The sequence below is a fragment of the Durio zibethinus genome, chromosome 24 (genome assembly GCF_047325235.1).
Source record: "Durio zibethinus cultivar Kanyao isolate XHJ-2024 chromosome 24, ASM4732523v1, whole genome shotgun sequence".
Classification (NCBI taxonomy): domain Eukaryota; kingdom Viridiplantae; phylum Streptophyta; class Magnoliopsida; order Malvales; family Malvaceae; genus Durio; species Durio zibethinus.
This window is the reverse complement of record NC_143185.1, coordinates 5,649,305-5,659,882: the sequence shown is the minus strand read 5'-3', so window position 1 is coordinate 5,659,882 and position 10,578 is coordinate 5,649,305. Positions and strand designations below refer to the sequence as shown.

The 10,578-nt window shown below is 31.7% G+C and overlaps 1 protein-coding gene across 3 annotated transcripts; it reads right to left on the bottom strand.

Annotated features, from left to right (window-relative positions):
• Positions 1–729: 729 nt before the first annotated feature.
• LOC149511882 (protein NPG1-like) lies at positions 730–8,281 on the bottom strand. Of its 3 annotated transcripts, none has more exons than XM_089753952.1 (7): positions 7,875–8,281; positions 7,681–7,794; positions 7,498–7,585; positions 6,105–7,315; positions 4,384–4,531; positions 1,073–1,412; positions 730–997 (listed from the first exon to the last, which is right to left on the bottom strand). In XM_089753952.1, the coding sequence occupies exons 1-6, from the start codon at positions 8,034–8,036 to the stop codon at positions 1,093–1,095; spliced, it is 2,043 nt and encodes a 680-aa protein (XP_089610078.1). In that variant the 5' UTR covers positions 8,037–8,281; the 3' UTR covers positions 730–997; positions 1,073–1,092. The 3 variants fall into 3 exon arrangements, with proteins under 3 accessions (XP_089610078.1, XP_089610079.1, XP_089610080.1); XM_089753953.1 differs by having other exon boundaries at positions 855–988; XM_089753954.1 differs by having other exon boundaries at positions 860–997; positions 7,498–7,614; positions 7,653–7,794; positions 7,875–8,178.
• Between the last annotated feature and the right edge of the window lie 2,297 nt (positions 8,282–10,578).

Genomic DNA, 10,578 nt, shown 5'->3' with positions numbered 1-10,578 from the left:
TTTGGGCCCTTGATTTTTTCACCAACTCTAAGCACGCTATAACACTACCAAGTACCTTTTAAAGGCAAACATACTAGAAGGAGGTCTACTGAATGGAGAGAGATGACTTCCAACACAGATTTTGCTTTAAATAATGTTTGATTGCAAAATTTACTTTAAATGTGATGGTATTCTTTTATGTGCAATTCAGTCATTAGTTGCTGAATTTAGACAACAATTTTAATTAAAGCAGCACAAGGAAATATTACCATAGGACTGATGATTAAACATAATTTATCAACCACGATGATCAAAATAAGATTTATATACTAGCCCCAATTGAGACCACTACTAAAAACCTCATCCATGTACAAAGCAGCATGATATGAAAATTCGAGGATGCACAGGATGATGTAGAAAATATAAATGGAACCTATTTGTGATATTAGCATCACTTAAATGATAGATAACAACATTATCTCTCGGGATGTTAAAAAAAAATACATGAGAAAATTCAACAATCTTTGTATAGTTCCTCTTTGAACAGTGGGCGGAAGAACATTCGATGCAACTCATGATTTTCATATGTAATGAAACATGAAATACCCCTCTTTATCTTTAGTTACAGTAAATCAGTAAAATAAAGATCAAAGCAATATGCAATTGATATATAACCAAGAAAAAGCAAGAATATATATATATATATATATATATATATATATTACTTCTAAAACAGCAAGAAGCATGCTAAGCAAAATATCATTGGAAGACCATTTGAGAGCCCCCTACTTCTTTTCCTACAATTGAAGCAAAACATCTGCCATTTCCTCTCTCTTTTTGATCTGATTTTCCTTACAAATTCCATTTCTATTTGACTTGATCTCCCTTTTAATGGCAGCGACTGGCAATGAAGCAACTTTTAATAAAGAAACAGGAAATAGTGTGCAAAAGAGCCGTCACTGTACCCAGGAGAAAGTTGATATTTTTATAGTTACATGTACAAATTTTGCTGCAAAAACTAGAGAAAATAAGCACATAAGTAAATAAGCAAACAAATAAACATCATGAAGTAGAAAATATTGAAGTCTAATACCTGAAATATATGGGAGCCAGTCAAAGGATAGATCTAAAACTTTCAATAGGGTCTGACTCTTCAAGCATCGAGGCTGCCTGGAGGCAATCTATGGCATCTGCAATGCGACCATCATCTTTATGTACCATACCTAAGTAATGCCAAGCCTTACGGTTGGTAGGTTCAATCCTCAATGCATCAGAGAGTACTGTTCTTGCCACAGGCAATGAGTTCGAGCCCAACTTGGACAACATTGCACCAATCAGTACCTTGCATGGAACGTATGATGGTTCTAGCAAAGTAGCATTGATATAGGCAGACATTGCTTCTTGGATTTCTCCACGCTTTTGACACATAAAACCTGGAATATACATTAAAGAAACTATTAATACCGAGATAATTATCTAGAATGTGCCCCATTTATTTCACCATAACTATCACCCTAAATGTTCCATTTTTAAAATTTAAGAAACCAATTAATAAACTGGTTTATTGGTAAAACTCACAACAAATTTAATAATACTAGAAAGTAATATCAAAACTACCTAAAAGGTTAGCATTTCAATAATTTAGTTCATGTGTATATCTCATAAACAGCACTGATAAAGAAAGACAGAAAAAACTAGTTCTTCATTAGCAAAATCCTACTCAAGGCAATGAGTATTGCACAAATCTCCACTCCGTTTCATTATATTGGAAATGAACCTTTTTGTGCTCGGACTAAAACAACTACTCAATTATTGAGGGCAAACAATTTGGATTTGAAGACCTAGTTATGCAGCATGTTTTATATGAGAAGTAGATATAGACCCTGAAAGTCACTGGCATTCTTGTTTACCTGGTTAAGCCATTCAATTGAAATCCTTCATATTATTTCAAGAAAGTCAATTCAATCAATGCTATGCAAACAGTGCAACTCAAAATGCGTTTCCTAAATGGGCTACACCATTCAATATTATGTTTTCAATCAAATCTCTGAGAAAACCTTTAGGAACTATCTGAGTGGCAATATTATGTTGCCTCAGGTAAATACTTCTTTAGAAGAGTTGATAGATCGACAGAGTGATCAGATCAGAGTCAAACTAAGTTTCAAATATGATTTCTTCAATTTTAAACAAAAATGGCTTGAGAGTTAAAATACCATAACAAAGAAATAAACAAAGAAAAAAAAATAAAGCTATCTAAGATTTATTTTGTAAGAAAAAAATCCTTCTACTTCGATTACAGCACAAGCCTTAAGGCTCTATTTTGTAAGCAACTCGTGCCCACAACTAATTGACTTCCTAAACAATGATAGTAATTAATAAAAACCAAAAACTATGACACTTAATCTGATATAGTTATATACCTAACAAATTCTAAGACATAATAAAATGTTGTTACGGAAATCAAATCAAAGACCACAAAAAAAATTATCCTAAAATTACAGAATGAAAAACCAAGCTAAACATTCCTAATCTTTTTTTTTAAATTCTTTAGTTAGCCTTTTCAACATTAAGGACTGTAAACCTCAATTGCATCACAGTGGCAACCCAAGTTAACCAAAGGAAGTTTTAGTTTAGCCAAGAAAAGTTTTGTTTATATTATTCACTTCAGTCACAATCTTGAAGATAATTAGACTTACAATAAGTAGGAAGAGTTCCATTTCATAGATGGGATAACTGTTAACCATCCTCTAGTCATCATATTATAAAGTAGTGCACCATGCCAACCCCATAATCTTTCTTAAGCTATGCTAGCATTAAAGTATAACAACAACAACAACAAACTAAATCTTATATCTCATAACTCTAGAGTCAGCACCACGAAAGGTAAAAACTAAAAGAATCATATTAGGTCGTAACTTTGAATCTTCTTACACCACTCATTTCTATCACATACAACCTTTTCACCTATTTCCTTAACCCTCATATCAGTTCTTATTACCTGCATCCATGTTTTTCATGATCTATCTCTAGAAGTTTTGATCTCTCCCAAATCCAAAAACTCATTTTTCTTAATTGGTGCATAGATATACCTATGATTCACATGTCCTAGCTTCAAAGTACATAAAATTTAATCATGATAACGTGAATATTTTGACATAAAAAGGGTAGAGAACCCATTATATCTTTGGCAAAACAAAATAGAATAAGTTGTGGGGTGTTATTCTAAAGGATTAATGTCATGAATAAGCCCTAAATTATAATGAAATATTCAATGTCACACTTAAACTTTAAAAATCTTTAATGTGATATTTGAATTATGAATCTGTTAAGTAATGTGGTACTTGAAAAGTTATTTGTCCGTCATGTAATCTTTTGAAGATATCTATAATAGGGGTGAGTAACACATTAATTAACAGATTCATAATTCATGTACCACATTAAAAATTTTTAAAATTTACATATCACATTAAATATTTCACTATATTTTAGAGACCATTCATGACATTAATCCTATTCTAAACAGTTCTTAGACCTAAAAATAAAAGCTCAAGAACAATATATGCTCAAAATAAGTCCAAACATTATTCTCCCACCGTTCTGCAAAAGCTGGAATTACAAAAGTTCTTTTGAGTTGTTGCTTTTGCTACTTACTTTTTGCCTTTTTTCTTTTAGAAGAAAAAAGCAAACATTGCTCTTGGGATACAAAAACAAAGTAGTACTTTTGAAGAATTTAAAACATTATTTTCATGGATATCAAAACACATGATTCAATTTTAATATGATTTTATTCCAAGTGAAGCAATTATGTTTGAATTTCTTTTTTATTCATTTCTCATTTTAATCATAAATATGATTTTTTTTCTTTTTATTATTTGCTTGTAGCAACTTCTGAGGAAACAAAATGCAAATAGAAAGAAACAACCAAATGGAGCTTAAAAAATCTCTGACTTCAAGTGCATAGGATTTAATAGGATTATTTTAGCTGGATAAGTTCTAAAGAAGACCAACATTAAAACAGACTGCAGCTTCGATTATTAATGGGTTTAATCTGGATTTTTTTCTGACATATCTGTCATCTTGTCAAGAGAAGTTTTATCCCAACCAGATGATGAGACAGATATTTTAAATGTTTGGTCAACATGTCGAAGAAATGTAGTAAAAGTGGCAGTAGCTTTTATGTTCTTTATATCTTATGTATTCTGAACCATTTAGCCTATTTTATAATAGTAGAAGCACCTATGATTTTTACCAAATCTATTAGTTCTTCAAGCTCATAAGCTTGTCCATGAGAGCTGCTCCCATAAATAGACAAGCAAATTTATTAAAATATTATAAGCTTACCACGTAGAAAGTAGAAGAGTTAAAAGGTTGGTTCATTCAGTAAAATAAGGTTTCAAATCTTGCCTTCTGTATGCAGCAGTTCTGCAGAATACTGTTTCATCTCTCTGGCTTTTCTCAGACATATTTCTACATCCTTCCAGTGTGAAAGACTAGAATACAGATTCGCAAGACCATGCCAAACTTCAAATTCATTTACTTTATCATCCTCAACCTATCAGTAAAAACAAAAACATAGGGTTAATCTAGAAGCAAAATGACCAAAATATCAAACATTTATAATATTCATCCCAACAGAACTAAGCCTTAACCCTGGGCTGGGCCTAACCCAATTTTTTGTTATAAAGGAGAAGAAAAAAAAAAACAAAATCAAACAAAATATAATAGCGAGGTAATGCAAACAGAAAAAAGCTAGAAGTACAACTAAGATAGAAAACAGCAACGTCATCAAAATTCCAATATAGAGCATTTTAAACAAAAACAACAGTATTAAACTAAGCCTTTCCGCCCCTTTTCCCACTAAATGGGGTTTGTCCAAATGGATCCTATTATGCAATTGTAAACTGTTCGGATCCATATCCTTCATATGATCAGTAAAAGCAACAGCTTTTCTGGTAGTTTCCAGCAATGACCTCTTTGGTCTTCCCCTCCCTCTTTCAGCAAGGCATCCTGAATTAAGTCAGAACTCACTTCTTAGAGTAAGCTTCTGTCTCACATATCCAACCCACACTAACTCATCCTCATTTCTAGGCTTGCTATACATACAATCCATTTTAATTTTATATTTTATAACCGTGATGTAGAACAAGTAGGGGAAAGAGATAGAAAATAGAAATTTAGATGGAAAATCAGAAAATACGAGCAATTAGGAAGTAACAGAGAAAATTAGGGAAGAAACAGAAGAACTAGGGAAGAAAACCACAAAGACTCGGGAGAATACCAGAACGAATCAATAGAGGGAGAAAATCTCAATAATCAATATCTCAGAATATTCATCATCCAAAACCCAATCAGAACTAAAATATCATATGTATTTATAAGCTAAGACCTAAACCTGCAAAATACCAAAATAATGCTAAGACCCTAATACTTGGAAATTAAATAAAATACTAACCAATATAGAACAAACTAAAAATTGCCTAAATTTATGTAAAAATTACAATCAAACTTGTAAAGTATAAAATAAAGTCCTAGATAACGTAATCCCTCAACTAGTATATTTCTATCCTCCATCAAACCATGTCATCATCCCTCATATATCACACAGAATTGCCTGACAAGTATGAAACAGATGAATTCGTGGTATCTGCTCTAGAAAAAAGCCTCTTCAAAGTGCATTTTCTCATGAGACAATTATGTAAACTCATTTTCACTATAATTTTAAGGGTGAGCTTTACAATGAACAACTTGATACAAACTCTGATACAAACTCCTGATGTTTGAAACTCAAAATCAACAACATAAATTTTAATTGGTAAAACAATCAAAGCACATTGACTTCATACCTGGCATATTTTGTCTAAAAACAAGAATCTCGCTTTATCAGTTCAAGCAACAGAAAGTGATATATCAGTTCAAGCAACAGAAAGCGATATACTGAACTCAATTGCTATGTAAATAGTGCAATGTAACAACCTATGCCACTTGCATACTACTTGCGTTTACATCTTGCATTAGGGACATTTAAAAGTAGCAAAAACCAAGCATAAAAACATTCATAAGAAATATTATTAGGAAAAAGCTTTTTCTTTCTTGAAACAAATTAAGAAGAAGAATCTGAATTGAACCTGAGAATCAATTCTTATAGGACCAAATGATTTTCTTTGGGCCTGAACCAACGCAAGGAGGTAACGATAAGTTTCAATAGCATCCATGGGTCGTGACTGGGCGATCTCCAGTTTTGCTTTCAGCCTAAGCAGTGGTCCTTGCTCCCATTTCGCAGTCTCATCCAAAGCAGCATCAGTGACCACCTCAGCCTCTGAGAATCGCTGTTGAGCAGACAAAACTAGAGCAAGCAATCTCCAACCCTTTAATACAGAGCCACCAGTTACATCAACGTACTTCTTTGCATAACGCAAAGCAGCACTCAAGTTCCGCTGCTCCGCATATTGAACTCCCAACTCAAAGATTATATCAGCATTGTCCTGCTCAAAAGAAATTGCTGCATCTAAAGATTTCAGCGCTTCAGACTGAAGACGGGACCTTTCGAAGTCTGAGGAAGAAACTCCAGCTTGCTTTCCCAAACAAAGACCTAACATACAAAGACCAACACCCTTCAGATGTCCATCCACCCCTTGTGCATTATTGATTGCCCTCTGTGCATATCCTACCCCCTCGGCTGCAAGATGAGAATCCTCACTACAGATCTTGGCAGCCAACAATAATGCTGTGAGATCATCAGGCCGTTCGTGTTTATGCAGAGACTTCCTCAATAGATTCAAGGCAGCCTTTTTTTGTCCTGAACCACTGCAACAAAGAGCTAAGATATTCCAACGGTCAATACGATGAAATAATCCAGGCTTGAGCTCTTCAAGTTGCTTTGATAAAACAGAAGTTTGGCTGCACAAAGAAAGTGCATACATTAAGTGATCCATTACAGATGGATCCCACTGGATCAAACCCTGGTGAATCTTTCGCATAAGAACTATCAAAAGCAGAATAGCCTCTTCCAAATTATTTTTTGGTACATAGGCATCATCAATTTGAGCACCTAAACTAGGAGGACCAGCCTCCAACCCACTATGCAAGAGAAAAACTGCAAATGCTTTCTGAATCCGTGCACAACAATCATTGTTCAAGTTCCATAGATGGAGAAGAGCGCGTCTATAAGCAGACATTGCTTCTTGATAATTACCAGCCTGCTTCCAAAGCTCTGGAAGTAGCTCAACGGCGTGACTAACCGTCTCCTGCAATCGATTCTCAACTTGCACATCAGGTATTCCTTGAGGAAATATCCTCCCCACAGCATCAAGCACATTTGTACAATCCTGAGCAGCCTCTACAAACCCAATGAAAACATCAATCAACTATCTTTTCTTGAGGTATAAAAAGGATAAGAAGGTAGCTCTCGTTCCACTCTAACTAAGATTGGAATATGAGACTTACAAGCTATAATTTTTTAACGCAAAAGAAAAAAAAAAAAACATAAAAGGAAGGTGAAATGTGAATCCTTGGCAGTACCAGCAAATCTTCCGAGCTTTTGAAGGGACTTGGCCTTCAAGTAAACGCCTTCAAGAACGAGGCTGGCAGCGTGTTGAGAAACAGCAGGCTGCGAATCACGATTACACGAACTTTCTTATTAGAAGAATAGGAAGAAGAAGAAGAATAAGAAGAAACAGAAGAAGGATTAGAATTCTCATTAACGGAAGGTTGCAGCCGTTGGATTGCAGCTTGCAGATCAATCCCATCAAAAACCCGAAGTGCCCCTTCTACATTTCCTCTTTGATACTCTAACTTTCCCAAAAGGGCCCTCGCTTCCTTACAAAACAAAAACAAAAAATAAAAATTCTCCCACACAAAAGATAGATATTGGCATTTTGAACAACAAACAAACAAACCTCAAAATTGAGGGACAAGCCTTCGCGTAAAGAAGATTCAGCCTCTTGAATATTGCCTTCATCGAGTTTAGCTTCGACATCGGTTGTTGCCATGCGAACCCCGTTGGCACAAAGTTCTCGGACCGTAGCGCATTCTTGGCTTCGGGCATCATCATCCGCCATTGTATAAGATTTTAGATTCGGTATTGGATCGGTGGCCTTTAAGCTTAAATTTTATTTTTTTTTAGTCTCTACATTGTTCAGACATTGCTGTTTTTCTGGTTGGTTTAAGGATCTGCAAAACAAGGAAAGAAAGAAAGTCAAATGTATTAGGATCGGAGGAGGGGACGAAGGATTCGGATCCGTTTGCGGTGCAAGGCCAGTCGCACCGTGTCTTTCCTTTCTTTTTTTTAATCACATTCACGCCTGTAACAAGTGCGCCAAAAGCTTAAATTTATAAGAAACAAAATCGTAAGTAAAGGGATATTCCCTAAATAGCCCCTGAACTATTGTATCTTTTCTAATATAGTATCTAAAATAAAAAAATTTTAAACCGATACCTATATTTCATTTTTGTTTATTAAGTTACCCTAATCCTTAATACTGTTAAAATAACACTGATGTGGCCATTAAATATGCCATCAGAGACCCAACCAAACTACTTTTTGTCAATACCTAAAAACCTAGTAACCATTGCCATCACCCTCCAAATAGTCATCGTTCAAACCAAAACAAAAAAATATCCACACATTCCTCACTAAATATAAAGATGTCAATTTTATTCATATTTAATGAAAATTTTAATTTTTTATTCGAATAAGAATGGGATTAGATATTATATTATGAGTAAAAAAATAAGAATAGTATAATTTTAAATTTTTATCGGATATGAGGATGTGGATAGGGTAATATAGCATTTACCTTGTATTTGTATTTTATATATATTTTTTATATTTTTAATATATAAAATTTTTTATTAAATAATATAAATTATTATTTTAAATAAATTAAAATTAATATATTTTTATTGAAAAATTATATTAATATATATTTATAAAAAATTACCAAAATATATAAGATAAAAAATAAAAAGCTAAAAAAATTTTAGTTTTTAGTTTTTTTTTAAGTTATAATTATGTGGATTACCGATACCCATTAAAAACTCACAATGATAGAGATAAGAATAAATTAAAAATGCCCATTGGATATGAAAATAGGTATAATATGAAAATCTGAGAATGAGAAATGCTTTACCCTACCCATACCTTACCTAATGACATCCCTAACCAACGAGTGAGGAAGCAATACAAAAATAAAAAATAAAAAAATAGCAAAATAAAAATAGGTTTTCAAATGGGATTTTTTTAAAGATTAGAATGGGGATTTTTGAAGGCAAGGTTGAAAAAAGCTGTGTAAAGTTTTAATTTGGGGCTATTTTTCTTTAGGTTTATATTTTGGGATTTTCAAATAAAAAAGGAGAAGGTTTAAAAAAAAAAAATTTTTTACAGTAATATGGTTCAAATTAGCAGTGGTGCCTCATAATGGTGAGGAGATTTTAGGGAATTCAAAATGATAGGATGGAAAAATAAAGAAAAGTGAAAAATATATTTAAATTTTAGCCGATTTTAAAAACAGTAATGTGGTTTAGATTTAGGTTAAATTTCAATTTTTGATTCTAAATCTAGGTTAATCCATGACTTTTAGGGAAAATATATTTTTGAGGAAAGGAAAAAAAAAAAGACTTAAAGAAATTAATTGGAAATTTTTGAGCAAAATAGACATCAACTAGTAGTGGCAAACGGTTGATGACTACAATACTGATAATTTGAATGGTCAAAAATCTTAGTGAGAAAGGATCTGTCGTAGAAAAAGAAGGAAAAAAAAAAGGAAAAAAAGGAGAAAGATGAGGAAAAAAAAAAGATAGAAAGAAATAGAAAAGGAAATAAACTTTTTTATTTTAAGAAATAAATTTTTTTAGAATTCTTAAAAAAATGATTTTTTATTTTTTTAATTTTTTTAATTTTTTAAAAATGACATATGACAAACACATCATTATTATATAATAACCACTTGTTTTTCATGTCAGTATTTTATTGCTATATCAGCATTTATTCTGGTTGAGATAATTTAATAAACAAAAATAAAGTTTAAGTTTCAATTTAAACTTTTATAATTTAAGTACCACATTAAAAAAAGTACAATATTTAGGGGCTATTTAGGGTATTATCCCATAAAGAAATTTTATTAGTTTTTGGTTAATATTATGAATGACCTATAAATTATAATAAAATATTTAATATGATATTTAAATTTTAAAATTTTATGATTTATTACTTGAATTATAAATTTATTAATTAATACTGTACTCTCAACTAATGTGACTAGTTTTAAATAATGACACATGAAGAAATAATTTTTTAAGTATCACATTAATTAATAAATTCATAATTTAGATTATACATTAAAAATTTTTAAAATTCAATATTACATTAAATATTTCACTATAATTTAAAAATCATTCATGGCATTAACTTTTTTTTTCTCAAGCAATACTTTTAATATAAAAAATTAAGATAAAATTTATTATATTATGAATCAATATTGAATTTTACTTATTCATAAAAAATTAATTTTATTATTTTATTTTAATTTGTTAAATTTTATTATTATAAAATAATAAAATTGATGAAAAATTTTAATTGCCTATTAATAAAATAGTATGTTA

What these genes read in the sequence shown, in the direction of transcription:
- LOC149511882 (XM_089753954.1), bottom strand. Translation starts at nt 8,036, where the DNA reads ATGGCGGATGATGATGCCCGAAGCCAAGAATGCGCTACGGTCCGAGAA. An exon ending in GCTTGTCCCTCAATTTTGAG is followed by an intron (nt 7,795 to 7,874) that starts GTTTGTTTGTTT and finishes TTGTTTTGTAAG; the next exon opens with GAAGCGAGGGCCCTTTTGGG. An exon ending in AAAGCTCGGAAGATTTGCTG is followed by an intron (nt 7,316 to 7,497) that starts GTACTGCCAAGG and finishes TTGGGTTTGTAG; the next exon opens with AGGCTGCTCAGGATTGTACA.